We start from the raw sequence: 18940 nt of genomic DNA, 5'->3' as shown, positions 1-18940 counted from the left end.
TGGCACGGCAGTGTACTGCCATCTTTAGTAAACACATTCTCTATGGACATAGCATCTTAGGATCAAGATAAGTCACTAGAAACAACAGTAGTTTCATATCCTACAAATACTTTAATTGTAGTTGTTCCAAGTCTAACTTTCTGCTACGCACACATGGTCATCAACTCGTCTTATTTGTGAATCTGCAATTCTTTCACTACTGGCCGCAAAGTAGGGATTTCAAAAAAGTTGTTTTGCTTTATGAGAGGTAATGTGCCCTCTGTGTCCTTCAAATGCTTGTTAAATATTTTCAAATGTTTGTACCTGTAGAAAGTGAAACAGCAAAGTGTGTGTAGTAACCAAGTCCAGGCTGCAAGTAGTATTTCAGGAGGATTTATTCAGGTTGGTTACAGCATAGTAGTACAATAGATATGAGCCCCACCAGGAGCACCCAGCTAGGCGCTCAGCCCTTCTCCAACTGTGAGATGCCACTCCCAACATTCCATCTTTCATCACTCAGGCAGGGTTCCGCTGACACAGCATAAATAATAGCAAAGCAACCCAGGATACTACATAGTGTATGTCTCATTCAATATTGCGTATTCACACAGCATTATTCTCCTTTTTTTTCCTCTTCCTAAACCGAAGCACAAGTGTGAATAAGAGCACTTAACTAAAGGGGCACACTTTACAGAACAATAAATGTAGAGACAAATTCTGCATGATGACAAAAACAATAGTTTATAGGAAGAGTTGCTTTTTCTTTTCTGATACTTGCGCCTGCTGCACGAAAGGTATAATTTAAAAAGCATTACCGTTCTGTTGGCTTCCATGCAGGTTATCTGAGGTTGCGGCAGCACCTGCCTCACACATCTGGGGCTTATTTACAAGCCCCTTGCGTTGCTTTTGAGTCACTTTTAATATGGGAAATAGTGACGTACCGGCAGCGCAAGGGGCTTGTAAATAAGCCCCCTAGTTCCAGAGCCAGTGACGTGTCACAGTTAACCAGACTACTTTCAAGTCTTAACCCAGAGGCAACAGCCCACGTTATCTGTAAGACTAATCAGGGCTTTAAGCGGGATGAAAAAACTGGGGGTCTCTCAAAGGGGCGTGGCCAATGTAATTAAGGGTATGGCTTAAAAACACATTAGTTAAAAATCTTTGCTTAGTATAGTGTGCCGCCCGACTTGTATTTTGCTGTTTCTGTAATTGCATCCAGATATATGATACAACAGGGAAAATCATACCTCAATAAGTCAGGACTATTGGCTTTGTCAGTGGTTGTTAGTTGCATGAGATAAACAATCAGCAACTATGGCTTGATTATGATATTGAAAAAGCTTCCACTTAAGACCCTGGTGACACCACGACAATGTTGCTGCACCTGAGTTTCAAAAAGAGAAAGGGAAATCCAAAGAGAAAATGAATCTCTTTAAAGGATTAATAGACATCACTGGTGTTGCAATCCACAGATGCCTTCTCTCCCTACTCTTATTCGCCAGATTCACTAAACCTCTGGCAACTCCTATAACAAAATGCTGTAAAATGCAAGGTCTTCCTTCAGAAATACAGAAGGCTGAAAAAGTCTGATTATATGCGAATCATACGGTGTGATAGGTGAAACCAAGACATCAAAAATCCAGAGTTCTGGACAGGACTGTATTTTGGCCTTCATTCAGGTCCCAAGCTACTTTTTGGCATTACTCGCAAGTAAGCAAGGGTGGACAAATGGGAAGACAAGCGTGTTAATTATTCATTGCCTCAATGCCCCGCCATTTTGCATGTTCCAATGGATGTCGGAATAGCTGCCACTTCAGAAATGGCGGAGCAAGAACTGCCTACTAATGTTTATTGACGAGTTATTTTGATTATGATTTTATTAGATCATAAGCAATCCAGAGCGTGGACGAACGGAAATATTTTTGGGTACAATGTTTGTAAACTCAGAAGACACTTTATCCCACGAAACGTTGATTCACAGGGTTTCCACTCACGTTTCAGTCCCCGTTTTTCCTTTGCCACTTCACACCGTTTTTTCTTCTGCACTTTACATAGTCATTTCATTTAATCAATGATAACAGCATTCTTAGTTATTAATCGGTTCTATTGTTCTGAAAAATTCTTCCAGGAGACAGAAAGGGGCACATGCATCATTGTACGATTTTGCGATTCTTAATTTGCGAAAATTACCGAATCGCAAATTAAGAATTGCAAAATGGTATGCATCATTTTTTTCACTATTTATTTGCGATTCGGTAAAATTCGCAATTTTTACCGATTCTCAAATAAATAGCGAATTCCAAAGTGCATTTTCGCAATTCCCATTGATTCCTATGGGCCAAAAGGCCCATAGGAGTCAATGGGAAGGCATTTAAGAATTCGCAATTTGTTGATGCATTCCATGGGTGCAGGGGGGGGTCCAAAGGACCCCCCCCTGCACCCCTGAAATGTATTTGAAAGTGCATGTTTCACACACACATGTCCTAAGGACATGTGTGTCTGTAACATGACAGTTTAAAAAATGCATTTTTTTCCTTTTTGAAAGATTTTCGCAAATTAACACGAGGGTCAACCTCGTGTTAATTTGCACTTCCTATTTCTTAATTCGCATTTTTTTTTTTTAATTGATGCGTTGCATTTAAGGAATCGCACAAATACGATTCCTTAAATGCACTCGCATTTTTTAGAAATGCAAAAAAATGTGAATTAAGAAAAAAAGTTTGATGCATACCAAAAATGTTTTTTGCATTCGCAAACGGCCGATTTTTCCGATTCGCACCGTTTGCGAATGCAAAAACCAATGATGCATGTGCCCCTATGCTCATTGTGTATGCAGGATTAATAGCAGTTTTCCAGATTTTTCGACACTGTCATTAATAAATGTTGCTGGTCATATGTGGTAACCATTTTCAGTCTAATATTAATAGTTTAATGCCTATAATGACTCAATAAACAGAACATAATGGTACTGAGGAATCGGATAATTCCAGACCACTTGCTCATATCTATCATAACGTTTTCAACAGCAAATTTGCTTTTCCCTTAAATAGAGGTGGGCATCCCACAGAATTCAGGGGGAATTTATGGAAGATCCGAGTAAGGAACCAAGACACACGCTGAACTATCCTTAGGACTGTTGTAATGTAATGTAATGTAATGTAAAGTACATTTGTATAGCGCTACTACCACTCCAGGGAGCATCTTGGAGCTTGGAGTGGCGCTTGGCAAACAAAGTGTGTGGTTTATAACATACATTTCATAATATAAGCGGTGCTAAGTGTAGATCATGTAAAACTAAAGCAAGCCTCTTTGAAAAGGTTTTTTTTTTAGAACAGCTGTGAATTTTGACAGTAGTACAATACAAAAGCAATACGTTTATTTATGCCAAGAGTACCTGGAGGGGGTTTCAATCAAATACGTATATTGGTTGCATCAAAACTACAAGTCCCAGAATGCATAGTATTATTGGGTTGAATTCAGGACTGTCGTATGCTGTCACACAAGATAAGGGTCCAGATGGCAGCTCCATTGATGGCAGGCAACTAGCAATAACTGAGTTGACAAACGTAATTCAGTTAATAACATTAAACTGCTGCATATGTTGTCGGCTAGTCTTTCCTAGTAGAAGTGGAAGGAATGCCTTTCAAAAGGTTGTACAGCTCCTGGAGCGTCTCCAGTTTTAGGTCACATACTTCATAACGCTGTCAACAATTTTCAAGTTGTTGGTAATAGCGTTTGTTTTAATGGCTCACTGACATCTTAACAGGTTCCCGTTCACCGATTCTCACCTCATGAAGGTTTGAGTAAGAACCAAAGGCCTCATCGCTCCAAAGGCCTCATCGCTTGTACATTATCACACACAATGAGAAAGCATCCCCAGCATGAAATAGCGCCAGCAAAGTCATATTGAAAGGATTTTGAGGATGTTTTAGAGTGGGGTATATTTAGCTTTTTTATATAGCGTGAACTTGACCCGAATCGGGAACCAGAGAGCTCTAAATAGCACCAGTTGCTTTACATTCATTTTTGTTAGGCACAACAAGGAAATTAAGTGGTTTGTCCAGAACAACAGGAAGTTCACCGTCATCCCGGGACTCGAACTCAATTCCCCAGATTTTAGATCAACGCCTTAACCGTTAGGCCAACTCCTCTCCCCAAGGGTATTTCTGCACAAATGTGGCCAATATCCTGTCTGCCTTATTACAAGTGTATTATATTCTAATGCACTAGCATACCTGCCAACTCACACGGTACCAGGTACCACCGTGTGACACACAATATGGGCTCTCATAACACCATCTCCTGGTGTGGAGCCAATATCACAATGTGGCAGGGAAAACTAGCTGAAAACCACTGTAAGTAGTGGTTTTCCAGCTCGTTTTTTGTGGCTTTGAAATGCTGCAGGCCAGGGATGTGAAAACACCCCAGGGCATCAGCACCAACCCCAAGCAAGCATTTTTGGGGGGAAGTGAGACCTTTGGGGTGGGGGGATTCAAAAGTCCCTCATAAATACCGCTGGGCACGTGGCCCTGCCCCTTCAAGGCCATACCCCTCCCCCTCCTGTTCTTTAAATTGGCAGGTTTGCACAGGTAATAAGGCGGGCTGGATATCCTCACATTTGTGGCTAATGGTCTTGCAATGAGGCGGATGGAGAGCTGTCACGTTTGTGATGAAGTACCTGTCAGTCAAACTGTTAACCAGGCCTTTGCTTGCTATACGTCTGGTAATGGGGTGGAAGACAGGAGAAGAATGCAGTTATGCATGGGACACCCTCCAGGGACACTGACAGTAAACAAAAGCACTTCAGGCTCCCTAGCCAGGCTTCCACCTCTCCCTAGAGGGGCCAGCTTGAAATACACTGCTGACTATGTTCACTTTTTATCAGGGCATCCTTTCTAACACCTCATGCTGTAAAGTTTCTCACACACAACTTAATTTCAAAGAGAACACTTTGCTTGTGAAATAAGATTGAGATATATTCTGCTGTGCTCGGAATCAGGAAGTGTGCTAATGTACTCTTAACATCTCTAACCAAAACAATACACATCTCACAGCCCTGCCCTTTCACCGATATCCCACTTCCTGTCGCACATTAGGAAATAATAAACAGAAACCCTGCAGCAATAACCTTACCCATGTCTGCTGCTGCGCGCCCAGGAAGGCTTTGAGAAAACGGCAGACAGAGATGGGTGAGGCAGGGGTTGCAATAAAGAAAGTTCACCTTGTTTTCAACCCAATAATCAACCATTATTGGCAAAGCCAATGTGTCTCGCCTTAGGAACCTATTTGCTTTGCCACTGCCTTTTAGTAATGCTATAAAGCATCGGGAATATCCTGTGCAGCATGGCCAAAAGTAAAAAAAAAAATGTAAAAAGTGAATAAATATAAAAATAGTGAACAAAAAAGAAAATTCACAAGGGGACAGCAGGCCATATCATTTTGTAGGTGCCCACATGCATCACCACTCCTGCATGCCTAAGAAATGGCACTGGTGTTATTTTTTTATATATTGATCCGAGATGAATTGGTAAATAAAAAAAAAAATGAAACTGAAGTAGCCTGAAAGCAATTCAAGGCAAAGGGTCCTGTAGCTATTTGCTAAAAAAAAGATGGGCGACTTAGCAGCAGATTGCAGCTGACGGGTCCTCAAAAAAGAAAGCAAAATGTATATAGTTTGAAACAAATACATTGAGGAAGCAGGTAGTGGGGCAACAGTCGGGAGGATGGTAGGGAACAAGCAGCGCGAGGCAAAAGAGAAGCTTGGTTGAGATGGGATTTCTAAATAAAACAATTATGAGTAGTACTGGAAGGGGTGGTGGAAGCAAAGGATGTGCTTTATCGGAAGGCAGGGCAACACAGCAGGGAATGGGGCATTGCGAGAGGAAAGCTTCATGTAGGGTATGATCTAGAAAACACATGCACTCCTAGATTCCATATCCTGGTTAAATCTTTGCGAATACTACCAATGTGGTCATTAATGATAATTAAATTTAGCTACCTAGTGCAGCCCACACAATGATCTATCTGTAGGGACTGCAACGATGGGTGCTATTAACGCAGAATTAACTAGGTAGCGAAAAGCAACACTTTCATGAGGGCTAACTCACCCAAGGTTTGTCCTGTGCTTTGGAATCAGTTACCTTTTGAGAAATGTGGCACAACCACTGAAACTGGCAAGTGAAGATGGACTACTTGAAACTTACTGAACATGCATCTTAGGTTTCCTGCCATTTTCTTCCCACGATCTCAATTGGATTACTAATGACACATACGTTATTATGAAACCTCACGTACAGATCTCTTCTTGATACAAGTCAGCCTCGATTTGTCCCTCCAGATAACAAAGGAGCACACTCAATCATCTGTAACAGGATGACACACAGATGCATGGGATCGCTGAGGTTACTCAGCCAAATATTGCCTGTCGCCAAACCCAGAGACAAAGCACACCACTATAAAGCGGAATACGAAAATAATTGTGTTAGGCCAGGCAGGCTTCCAACTTTTAGATCCAGCTGTGTGCCCATCTGCGGCGGGCTTGTGGTTATTTACTTTACTGTGTGAAGCACACAGTACTTCACTATCCCAGCATCCTTGTTAGCCTGAATGATTTCAGAAATGCACTGAGAGTGGCTCATTCGTCGGCCACTCTGGTTGTAGTTTACTGGTGAAATGCCCCCCATGCCCCACTAAGGGTGATGCTCCTGCACATCCCGAATCAAGCCACCCAGCTGCCTCAGTGTGTCAAGCAGTAGAGAATTTTGCACGGGGCCTCTAAAAACAAATGCATAAAGCTGATACTATACTGTAGATTATTATTATTATTTTTAATTCAAAAGCCCAAAACGTTTTCAGCGATCGATGAAAGCTTGGGAGAACCAGGACCAACAAAAGCGAAACGGTGTATTGGTTCAATGAGCCTCCAGATTCTGCTCCTGGCTTGTAATTTAAACTCTGCTGCTGTGAAGTCAAATTCTCCTTCCACACAAATCTGTGTAAATGTCAAACATGTTGTATAAAGAAGTGGACCTGTATTAATTTTTCTTTATATAGGGCAAACTACTCCAACTTTGCCGGTTCGCATTGGTGTAAATAATGTATGCATGGCACACATGTTCACTAGAAAAGATGAGGGCGGAGTGGCTTTCAGCCGAGCATTGACCCTGTGGCTTGCAGAAAACGCATGGCTCTTTAGCGAACACTTAACTTGCTGTAATATTTTATTTACTAAGTCCAAACGGACCTTGGCAGTTGCCTGGCCCAACACAGAGGCAATGAGATAACAACTTCTGATCCCAGCCAGCAGAGGGCGGCATTGCAGCAAGATGTTTTAGGTGACAGCAAGTGAAAGAGGTAAAGTATTACAAGAAGCGCAAGCAAAAAGTGGACGCGAGTGGGGCACGCACACGCGATGGGAAACGGGAAAGTAGGTTGGCGAGTGGTGTGTGATGTGCGCTCACCATGACGAGAGAGGAAAGCCATATGGCACCTCTGCTCGTCATTGTGCGCGTAACCGCACACTCGTAGCAAGCCAAGCTGTGGTAGCACTTTTAAAAGCCCACAGACAAAATGTCTCGCCAGAGCAGCGCATGCGCTGACTCAGCGAGACCTAAAAAGGGACTGAGCAGCTGAAGAAAGTGGAGTATCAGGGAGCATACAAAGTGGGATGCAGCATCAAATGGGTGGTTCAGATGAAGTGGCACATGCAAGCAAAGCCACCTCGAAGGCTGGAGAAGCACACGAGGGAGTGAGGGAGAAAGCATCATGAGCAGTCTGGCACATGTAAGGAGCGCACAAACAGGGCGTACAGCACACAAGGGAGACAGCAGTGTGGGGGTGGGTGTTTGAGGAGCAGCAGCACAAGAAGGAGAAAGCTGAAAAGACATGCACTCTTGTGCTGTACTATGCAACAAAAATACTCGTTCACTATAAAATTTGATTATCTTGTTGGCGCACCGAAAAGCCCCAATCGTATTGCTCTTCTGTGTACCTCAAAACAATGATATCAGCTGCGGCCTCCTAGGGTCTTAACGCCATCACCGTGGACTACCTCTACAGTTGCTAATCAGTATCTGCAAACTAGACTAGCACAATTGAGTGATTGTTTAAGTATAACACAAGTGGCTGCACTCAAATTAAACAGCAATGTGCACTTCCTCCTCTTCTATTCGTTTTGTTAGTGTTGATCTTTTTATAGAACAAAATAAGGTGGAGACTCATACCTTAAACCTGACAATGAGATGTTGTCTGCATCATAGTATGTAGAATACACTGTATTTCAGAAATACAGGAAACATCAACATTGAACTCAAATGGTCGTTGGTTACATTGATGATGTACTCCAGACCCAGGAAGTTTAACAAGTACCACTGAAAGACCAAAATACGGATCTTTGGAAACAGATCCAAAAAAGTGCATTCCCTTGTGCTGGTGCATTTTTGGAGATCATTTTGCCAAAGATCATTAAAATACAGATGATGAAAGTGTAGGGTCTTAATTACAAATAGCAAGTCGCAAGCATTCAAATAAATTAAGGGAGTGGTTCGATTAATATTCTCATCTTCTTCAATAAATATTAGCATAGGATAACACTCTAATGACCAAAATTGTGTGATTCTGTAACATTGTTAAATATCCCCTGTTAGACCTGGCATAATCGGCGAGGGGTTCCCCTGAATTTTTGCCTTTGCCTCCTGTTATTTTGCTGTGGCTTGGACTTCGTTTTGCTGGTCTATATCCTTGGCACTTTGCCACTGCTGTTCTGTGCCAAAGTGCAAGTGCCCCCTTGGTCAATTGTTGTTATGGATTGTTGATTACCTGATTGGCATATTTGATTTACATGTCAGCCCCTAGTACAGTGCACTCTGTGCCCAGGGTCTGTAAATCAAATGCTGCTTGTGGGCCTGGAGCACTGATTGTGCCACCCACATAAGCAGCCTGTAAATGAAACTCTGGCCTGCCATAACAGATCCTGTGGGCAGTCATGTCGACCTGGCAAGTGCACCCACTTGCAAGGCCCTAACCTTCCCTTTTCTTACATGTTAGTCATCCCTAAGAAAGACCCAAGGTACCCCTGTGGACAGGCTGCAGTGTATGTGAAAGGTAGGACATACCCTGATGTGTGTAGCATGTCCTGATAGTGAAATACTGCCAATTTCGTTTTTCACTATTGTAAGGCTATCTGCCCCATAGGATAGAATTGGAAGTTTGCTTATGACATATTATAAGCATAACTGCCCATGGAAACAAGACTGAAAAATAAAGTTTGATATGCTTGAACTCAGAATGTTAAGATGTTTCTTTTAGAGAGGGTGATATTTACATTCTGTGTTTGAAAATACCACTTTTAGAAAGTAGGTATTTTCTTGCCTAACCATCCAGTGTGCCTCTGCTGGCTTGTTTATTGATGGTCTGGCTGTGGAGTGGCAGGGACTGGGATGTGGATTCACTTGGGGGTTGAGGTGGGTCCTGCATTTCCAGGGTGAGTCAGAGCTGAATCGACCTGGGCCTCCTTTAGCGTAGGGGGAGGAGATTTATTGCACAACTGAATGGGCGGGGCCTGCCAAGGACAATGCTGTCTCCACCTTCTGCCAGGAAGCTGAGGCAATGAGTACAAAACTGGTTTTGGCTGGGCACAGACACTATCTGCCTCAAGAGAACAAAGGATTTTGCTGTCTGGGGTTAGCCTGCAGTGGCTTGTTTCTGCCAAGGAAAGGGAGAAGGACTTTGCTGGTTGCTGTGTCCCCAGCTTGAGGAAGATCTCCAAGGGCTTGAAGGAGAGCTTGTCACTTATTCTGAAGTCTCAGTGACACAAATACCTCAACCCCAGCTCCCCTGAACTTCCTTGCTGGGAGTTCTGACCTACCAAGAGGTGCCTGGAGCTGTTCTGGGCCTCTGGAGGTTGTTCTGGCTGTTGGGAGCTGGAAAAGCAACAGAACGATGAGAAGCGCGATGCATCTGTACCTGTTTCCGATGCATCACCAAAGAAACCAACGCAGCGCCTGCCAGCGGCTGGAGAAATCGCTGCACGCCGCATTGAGTGCACCGGTCTCCAAAGTCCAAGATCACCGCACTGGTTCTGACGCTAGCCCTTCTGTACAACTGCAAGATCCCACGCATCATCCCAGATTGTCGCATCGCGGCGCCAGGTCTGTCGCATCTTTGGGGGAAGCAATAAGAAATCGACGCATCACCTTGCCATGCAGTAAGAAACCGACGCATCACCTCCCCCAGAGCAAAGAACTGACCCATCACCTACCCTGAGTGTAAGGAACCGATGCTTCACCTTCCCTGTGACCCTTTTTGTTTGTGTGCAGGACGCATCCAAAGTACTTTGTGTGAAAAGTGTTGCATCTGCAATTTTCTTTGAATCGAACTGTTTCTACCATTTAAAAATCACATTTTTATCATTGTATTATGGATTTTTGTCCTTTTGGTCTTGTTTGGTTTAGATAAAGACTACTTATTGTTCTAAACTGGTGTGGTGTCTATTTGTAGGGTTTTTACTGTATTACTGTATGTGTTTACACACTGGCTCTGAGATAATGCCAAGCTTCCAAGAGGGGTGAGCAGGGGTTAATTTAGAAGTGTATCTTCCTTACCCTGACTAGGAAGAAGGGCCCCTACTTGGACATAGGTAACTACCTCTGCCAACTAGAGACCCCATTTCTAACATCTCCTGAATACAGACTAGAAAAGGGACATTCTAAACATCTAATACTTAACCCACAACATGACTGCCATGGAGTGGGCTGTAGTGTAACAGTAATGGCTGTGTAATGTAACAGAAACAGTCAACATGCATATAATTTCATCTCTACTTTCAAAGTCATTAAAATAGGCAGCGCTTACCTCCTGAAACAGGTCCAGTGGCTAGAAATATGTAGTAAAGATTGCTGGTGTTGCCATTTGGAAGTGAAATATTACTTCTCAGAACAAAAGTGCATTTAATGTTTCTGTTGTTGAAAGATGTAACAGGACTCTCTACAACACCCTAAAACAAGACACCATGACATATTAGTAATGTTTGCTTGTTTCACTGATACACATGTCTTTCAAAAATTAGCATTTTACCTTTCTTTCCACTACTGTTTCCATTTCTTTCAGGAAAAATGGCCCAACAGTGGAATGTATTAAATAAAGAAGAATACATTGACATAACAGTGTAGTCTGTGAAAACACCTTAATTAATTGATACCACCAACAGAACTGCATTATGCACTTAGCAATTCCAAAATCGCACTCAGCTAAGGAATTCTGTGGTATATAGGGTCAAAATGTACCTCATTTATGACTTCCCTTCTCCATACAAAACTCGTCAATTCCTGACATTACAAAATGGTCCACTAGATTGAATTAACTGCACCCTAGCTACCATAGACAACAGCCTTTGCTCTCAGATCCTATTGAGTCAGAGGACCTGATAAAACTCTGACCTTAATTCATTTAAGGATGGGAATCTGTAAGAGAATTTGAGCAAAAGTCCCAATACCCGTGAGACGGAGCAGCCAAATTTACATCGCTGGTGAAAGGGGTCAGGCTGGCACTACCTTAGGATTGTGGATGCTACCACTATATTATAAAGATATAAAAGATAGTCAGAGTCTGTTTTATTGGTGTAGTAAACAGAGCCATAAACCTTTGTTTTAACCTTCTTGGCTAACAAGTACTACAATGGCAGCAATTATCAAAATTAACACTCAATTGTGCTGGTGTTTATGGAATGGAGTTAGGCAAGGTGGTTTGGCTTGTTTTGCACGAGGGTTGTTTAATGAATGTGTATCAAATTCATTGACTTCCGGAAACATTATTCTTGGTAGTAGTAGTAGTACAAGAAGAAGGAGCAGTTGTAGGCAAGCAGTTTCATTAATAGTAGAAGTCATTCTGGAGGTAGAAGCAGTAGTAGCAGAAGCAGTAGTAGAACTAATAGGAGTCGTTGCAGTGGTAGTACCATCATCCACCAATGCACATTCACAAATAAAACATTCGGATCCTCCTTTACCCTGCCTATTGTGACCACTACTCTATATGTCATTATGGACACGGCCTCCAGTCCTGTACATTTCACCTGCCAATGATTGATTTCAGGTGAGCTAGTCTAATTAATTCAATGGTAGAAAACAAGACTACAACACCCAAATGCTTTAGGCTATCACCAAAAGTGCTTGGGTGGAAATAGTGTTTGTATCAACCTAGAGGAATGTGGTCACCCTCGCCCTGACTGTACACAAGTCCTCAGGTAGGTTGAATGTAAGTGCCATGTTGCAGAGAAGAAAAGAATATGATATTCTGGTTATATTTATTTATTTATTATTCATCTTTGTATTCATTTATTCAGTTACAAACATTTGGAAAGATTTTTTAAGGCAAGTCCAGAACGATGCACTATTGTGTTTGGTGAGTAGTGTGCAGTTTTTATGGCAAATTCGAGCTAACCTTGCCCTCCCTCAAATGTAACAATTTTCCCACAGTCTGCAATATTATGTATCAGTGATCCAAGTTAAATTCAACCCATTTCTTCTTTTGAAAATGAAAATAATTTTTGTTTTACTAACATTTATTTTCAAGCCATGGATTTCTCAAAAGTTTGCATTTTAATGATTTTATTTAGGTATGATACATTAAAGTCAAACCACCTCCTTACATCAGAACGTTGAAACGACAACCACCTAAATCCATCATTGAAGATAAGTTCTGGGCTGAAGCAAAGAGGGGCAAAAGCACAGCCCTGCCTTACACTATTTAGCATGTACATTTTCTCTATCTCACCAGCATTGTCGCAAGCATGATTCCTATCCAGGATTTGGTTTGTAGTGGGATTAACAGCTAACAGTAGAAAAAAGGCCCTGTTTATCTAGCTTTCCCCAGGAAGATAGAGAAAAGAGAAAAAGAAAAACAGATTCATGGCAGGCAAAAATCATTTACTAGTGCAAATGTTTCTGCCACACAGTAGTAAATCAAGCTCAAGCAGTGGGTATTCGAAGGCATCATTGCCCTGAGATGCTATCTTAGAATATTTACGATTGTGGGTATCCTTTGCAACCCTTTTCAATTTAAAAAATGGCTAAAGATTTACTCCAACCAAAGGCAGAAGTACCTTCTCTTCGAGGATGAACAGTGGAATGGAAGACACTGAGACTTTCTGGTTGAATATGTTAAGTCCTTTTATTCACAGAAAAAAGTCACGGAGCACGAACAAGAAGTACAAAGCAATTGTCAAAATAAATAAAGTACAGGTTCATAGACTAGGAGCCATGGGGAAGGTCATCCCAACTGCTTCACTCACAATCTTGCAATTGCAGTTGCCTCTAACACAAAAAAACAACATTCACTCTCCACCATGAACCCAAATCATTCCACCATGAATATTCCACACACAACCAACATAAGCTACCATAAAGTTTTCTCAGGGAAATAAATTTCCACACAGGAGGAATAGGAGAGTTTAGGAAAAGTCACATGGGATTCCCAGAAAATACTTGGAAACCTGTGTTCTGGTGCAGCTTTCCAAGCATACTTCTCGGAATGTTTGTGGATACAAAAATCTTGTAAAAGTATATTCAGTTTTTTTCTTATATAAGGCCTTAGTGCGTGCATTACCTTTAACATAAGTGTACATTTAAAATTTACTGCAAAAAATGATTACTTTTGTGGCGCGTCGTGGGTGAAAGCCTGATTGTTCTACATGGATAGTCTCTTTTTCTTTTGTCCATCATAGCAAATATTTTGACAAGACCGTCTTAGTTCAATCGAAAAGGTCTAGCCGATTATCTTATTCCAGGGACAATGGCTACCCTTTTTAAAACGGGCAGAACTGAGTTACCTTCTCAGTGAGGTAGATCTTTTCTTTCACTTATGTAGGCTTTAAATAGAGTCCGAATTTGAGACCAATGACAAATGTGTTGTTGGATGAAGCATATTTCTTTTCTGCAACCTAATATTTCACATGACAAACCAGTAGTCTAGTTGTGAGGTTGAGATCCAAGTATTTCACCTTTTTAGTCCTTTATTGCAGTGTACACTGCTCTTGGAGTCGTTATACCTGCTTATGTTGAAGGGGGATGTGAAGCTCTCGGACGTATGTGCTAATTTTAAACCCTGACATAATTTTTAAATTTTCCAGTGCAAACTAAATATTTCTTTCAGGTTTGGTCACTGTAAATAGGATATACTATGTGAAGCGGCAGATCTTACTTTCCTCAACCCCAAGTGTAATCCCTGCTTTATCAGTATTCCCTCATATCACTATGGCTAGGTGATCTACCATCAGAACAAATAGCAAGGGTGACAATGAGCTCCACTGTCTCATCCAAGCATAAGGGACAAAGCATCCTGACTTCCTACAGTTTACCCCCACACTCGCTTTCGGCTCTTTATAAGACAGTGTCCACCCTGTCATTTTGAGCTTTATATATATTTTTCCTGGCATGTAAGCAGACATTCACAGCTTACATTCTCAAGCTGTTTTCAGCATCAAGTGATATCAGTATCTCTGGGATTGTGCTGTGTTCCATCTTTTCCATTAGATAGGCCACTCTTCTGAGGTTATCCCTTCTTTCTCAGTGCCTAATAAATCCCACTTGATCTAAATCCACTAGGTAATTCTTTAGCTTGTTTATCCATTCAACTAGGCTTCTAGCCAATTCCTTGGTGTTAATGTTAATGTTCTTGATATTTCTAAAGCGCAAACTGTTACACGAGGGTGTCCTGGAGCTGTACCTGATGTCCTACGGAGTTTTCAAACATGGGGTTGGAGAAGGGAATTAGTTAGAAAGAAAACAGCCATGTCTTCAGGGCCTTCCCGAAGTCCAGATGGTTTGTCTTGTACCTGAGATGCTGCGGAAGGTCATTCCATGCCTTAGCTGCACCGACCACAAAACTTCTGTCTCCCCAGTTGGACTACTTTACAAAGGGCACTGATATCAGTTTTGCTTCTGAAGAGCGCAGAGGTCTTCTAGGTATATACCTCTGGAACCGGCGTTTTAGGTGGAGGGGTCCATTTCCGTGAAGGGATTTGTGGACCACACAAAGAGCTTTAAACAGAACACGTTTTTTGATGGGCAAGCAGTGGAGCTTTTTAATCTCAACCAAGATTGAAGTATATTTTGATATGCCAGTGAGTAGTCTGGCAGCTGCATTCTGCAGTAATTGCCGCTTTTTCATAAAGCCTTCCTGCATATTGAAATAAAGACTATTACAAAAATCCAGTCTGAACATAGCGAAGGCAGTAATGACTGTTTGTTGGCTTTCTTTGGGTAGGAAAGGCAACATTTTCTTGCAGGCTCTTAGAGTGTACGATGTAGCTGAGACCACTGCATTCACTTGATGCTCAAAACTGAGTTTGTTGTATATGTAAACTCCTAGATTTTTCACCTTCCTAATAGGAGTTGGAAGAGGACCCAGTGGGTCCGGCCACTATGCCGGGGTCCACAAATGTGGATAATTGCCGAACAAAACCACCTCCGTTTTACTGGAGTTTAGTTTAAGGAAGTTTTGGGCCATCCAGTTACCCACGGCTGTCATGCAATCATGGAAATGGGACGCCATTTCCTGTACCCCATCCGGTAGCAGTGACACTATAATTTGGGTGTAATCTGCATATGAGGTTAAATTAAAACCAAAGGATTCAATTAGGGGAGCCAGCTGTGATACATTAATGTTAAATAGAGTCGGACTCATGGACGACCCTTGCGGGACTTCATAGGGCAGTGAAAAAGGATTTGCTGTGAAATCGCCGTGGGACATAGTCTGTACTCTATTAGATAGGAAGGATTTAAGTTACTTCCATGCAGTCTCTTGCAGCCGATTCATCAATAAGACATGATGGACCGTATCAAAGGCCGCCGACAGGTCCAGCGCAATCATTGTAGCTTTTCCTCCCAGGTCTAGTATAGCCCTGATTTCTTCAGTGGATTGAAGAAGCGCGGACTCCTTGCTATGTCCCCCCACCCCCGAAAAACCATACTAGGTGAGATCTAGCACCTGGGCTTCTTCCAAGAACAGACTAAGTTGTGCATTCCTCATTTTTTCTGTAATTTGTGCAGGGAATGGGAGTCTGGAAATGGTTCTAAAATTATTGGAGTTTTTAGGATCCGGACTCGGTGTCAGCATTGAGTATTGCTGGCTATGGACTGAAAGGATGTACACTTCTCAGGGATTATCCTTGTTTGTAGGTTAGTTTTATGTCTATCTCTTACATAGATTGTTTCCTCATTCTAGCTTAATGTGTTGATAAAGCTGGCTAGTTCCACACCTAGTTGCATGATAAACTATGTTCCCATCATATCCTGGAGAGATGTGCAGGTGCGTTTGTTTGAAGGCTAAACCTATTTCAAGTACCATTATAGTGTCTTCTAATGACTCAATACCACCTTGAGGTAAGGTCAGTATCATGCTTGCTTTTAGGTATGCCTTAATTTCCTCAAACATTTCTAGTCTTTTGTGTATAGGGATTGAAAGAAGGATCTAAAAGCAGCCACCTTATCATGCTCCCTAGTTGTCAATCCTCCATCTGACAATTTAAGGCAATCTTTACGTGCCTTTGTCCCGTGGTGCCTAGGTCTCTGAACTATCATGGGGCCAATTTGATCACCTTTATCATACACTATTTCTCCCAAGTTTGAAACTGCCTTCTAAGCTCTATTCATCTTGATTAGAGACAATTGTCTCCTCTATGCCCTTAACAGTTCTTTTTTGTCTACCACCTCTAATGCCTTTATTACTGATGTTAGAATGTCCAAGGACAGTCTACTTTCTGTAGCAGCTTGAGCTGACATACTTATTGACAGTCCGGTCACTATAGATTTAAGTGCATCTCATATGATTGACAATGTCCCCAACCTTATTTCCCTTAAAGAAATTAGTGATACCAGGAGCAATTTTGATCTTGTCTGCAATATCAGTATAAATAACACTATATATCAAATTTCTACTTTTGCCCCGCGTTGTAACTGTCCCTCCCCTTCAACCTGATCTCCATATAAGTGTGGTCTGAAATGGAAATTTCAGACATATTCACTCCTTCTAGCCCTCTGACCAAACCTTCTGCATAGGCAATCTCCTAAGGAGTGCAATGCATATAGGTAAAAGTAAAAATAAGGCATTTTCTCTAGTTGAAGTGTATGTCATGTGTCCCCCAGTACTAGCTTGATGATTCACCCTTTTAGTCCTTTATACATCACTCCAGATGTGACATGCTCTATGCCATTCCTTTCAACTCTGGATCCCACGTTGTACTTATGTTGTCTCCCATAATTAATTCCCCAGAACATGGGGTGACCGAGCCAACTAGGACATTCTTCAGGAAGGAGTTTTGACCTTGCATTAATCAGCATTAGGCTTTTACAAATAGGATGGTCACTTCCACTTTTTTGAAGTGCCAGACTCCCAAAACTGCATTGGGTATTTCTTGTGTTTCACGTAGTCTTGGCATTCCCTCTGACAGTGTGTTTCTTGCATCCACAGTATGTGTGGGATTTCGTTTAGCATGCACCCTAATATTCTTCTCCTTTTGTTAGATTAGTTGAGGCCACTTATATTGAGTCACAAGATTTGAATAGTCATCAAGAAGTGGTTGTAAAGTCTCCATCTTCCAGTTCGCTCTCTAATACCATGCACAATTCCCCACCTATTCTCTCTCTCTTGTGCATGATCAGTAATTTAATTAAACGAGGCAACTATGCCCAAACCTTCACTAACAGGCATCTATACCTACTGTGGTGCAAACATGTACTGCCCACAGGTGTACTGAAGTTTGTGTTTCCTGAAACTTACACTGTTAGTTATGTGTACCTCCTTCTTACTGAATACGAACAAGTTCCAAAGATCTTTGAAATGGAATCTGTGGCCTCTACATCCAACCCTGCCCCCCTCCATTTTACCATATGAATCTATTATATCATCCCATGTTTGCCTTGGTCCCTCAAGACTCTACATTAGTATGCTATGTTTTACAGCAAATCCATGTGTGATAGATATTAAGAATGGTCTCCAGGTGTCTTATACTGTATGAGCCATTCTTTGGCCCCTCATCCACAAAGATGGGTCCTGTGACACTGATCTCTTTTTCTCCCATATGTTTTCTTCATTCTCCATCACCTTCAGGCTCTGAGCATGTGGTTGAGTCATCTGAGTGTTCTTCATCCTCCATGCACAGCTGTTTTCCCCCATCTTCGGTTGACGAAGTACAAATTTGCTTGTCTTTCCAGATGAATCATCATTCTGCATAGACCATAGTCAGTCAACATTTCATGCTTCAATTTAAAGGAACATGCTTGAGTCAACTTTTGTCAGGGTGTGGCTTGCTTTAGTCACCAATGTGCTTGGCAATGTTGGTTGTTTCTGTTCTTAAAATAAATGGTGATTCTTCCCAATCTATTTTTCTTCTTTTGAAACACCCACTGTGTTCCAATTGTCAACTTTCCTCATTATGTCTTTTGAGTTAAACCATGTCCCCTTATCTCCTTGGGTGCCCACATGTCAGACATCTCTCCCTCACAAACTTCTAGAAGTCCCTCCTGGTCAGGCACTAGGTAATGATACGCTCTCTTAGCAGAAGTCCATTGCAGCTGCTGTTTGCTGCTTAGCTACCTCTGCAGACCCTCTGTCACCTTTTCCTCCTATCACGGCGCGATCAGTGCTCTGTCGTGAACTCGATTCCTTGTTCCTCTCCAGTGTTCCACATACTTGCCAACTTGCCAGTCATTATTTTATCAGCTCATACACAATATGCCCAACGGTCTGGCTACAGCCAGCCACCCACTTAATCTAATGCATAAAAGGTGATGTGAGGAATTCTTGCAATACGTCTAACTATTGCAAATTGCTGAGAGTAAGATTCCAACCCATCATTATTTTTCTCACCATTTTCATGTGGAAATCAGCTGCTCCAAAAGGAACACTCCAGACATATTGCTAGGCTATTTCCTCCCTAAGCTGGAACAGAAGCATACCAAGGCCAGTT

The 18940-nt window shown here is 41.9% G+C and overlaps 1 protein-coding gene across 1 annotated transcript in view; it reads right to left on the bottom strand.

Moving 5' to 3' along the window:
- Positions 1–18940, bottom strand: part of LOC144755902 (putative ferric-chelate reductase 1) — a 328302-nt gene that overhangs the window by 89442 nt on the left and 219920 nt on the right. The window contains exon 8 of the mRNA XM_078645292.1: positions 10831–10972. Coding sequence (XP_078501418.1) covers positions 10831–10972 — 142 coding nt within the window. The remainder of the gene's footprint in view (positions 1–10830; positions 10973–18940) is intronic.

The sequence above is a fragment of the Lissotriton helveticus genome, chromosome 1_1 (assembly GCF_964261635.1).
Source record: "Lissotriton helveticus chromosome 1_1, aLisHel1.1, whole genome shotgun sequence".
NCBI lineage: Eukaryota > Metazoa > Chordata > Amphibia > Caudata > Salamandridae > Lissotriton > Lissotriton helveticus.
This window is presented reverse-complemented; position numbering and strand designations above follow the sequence as displayed.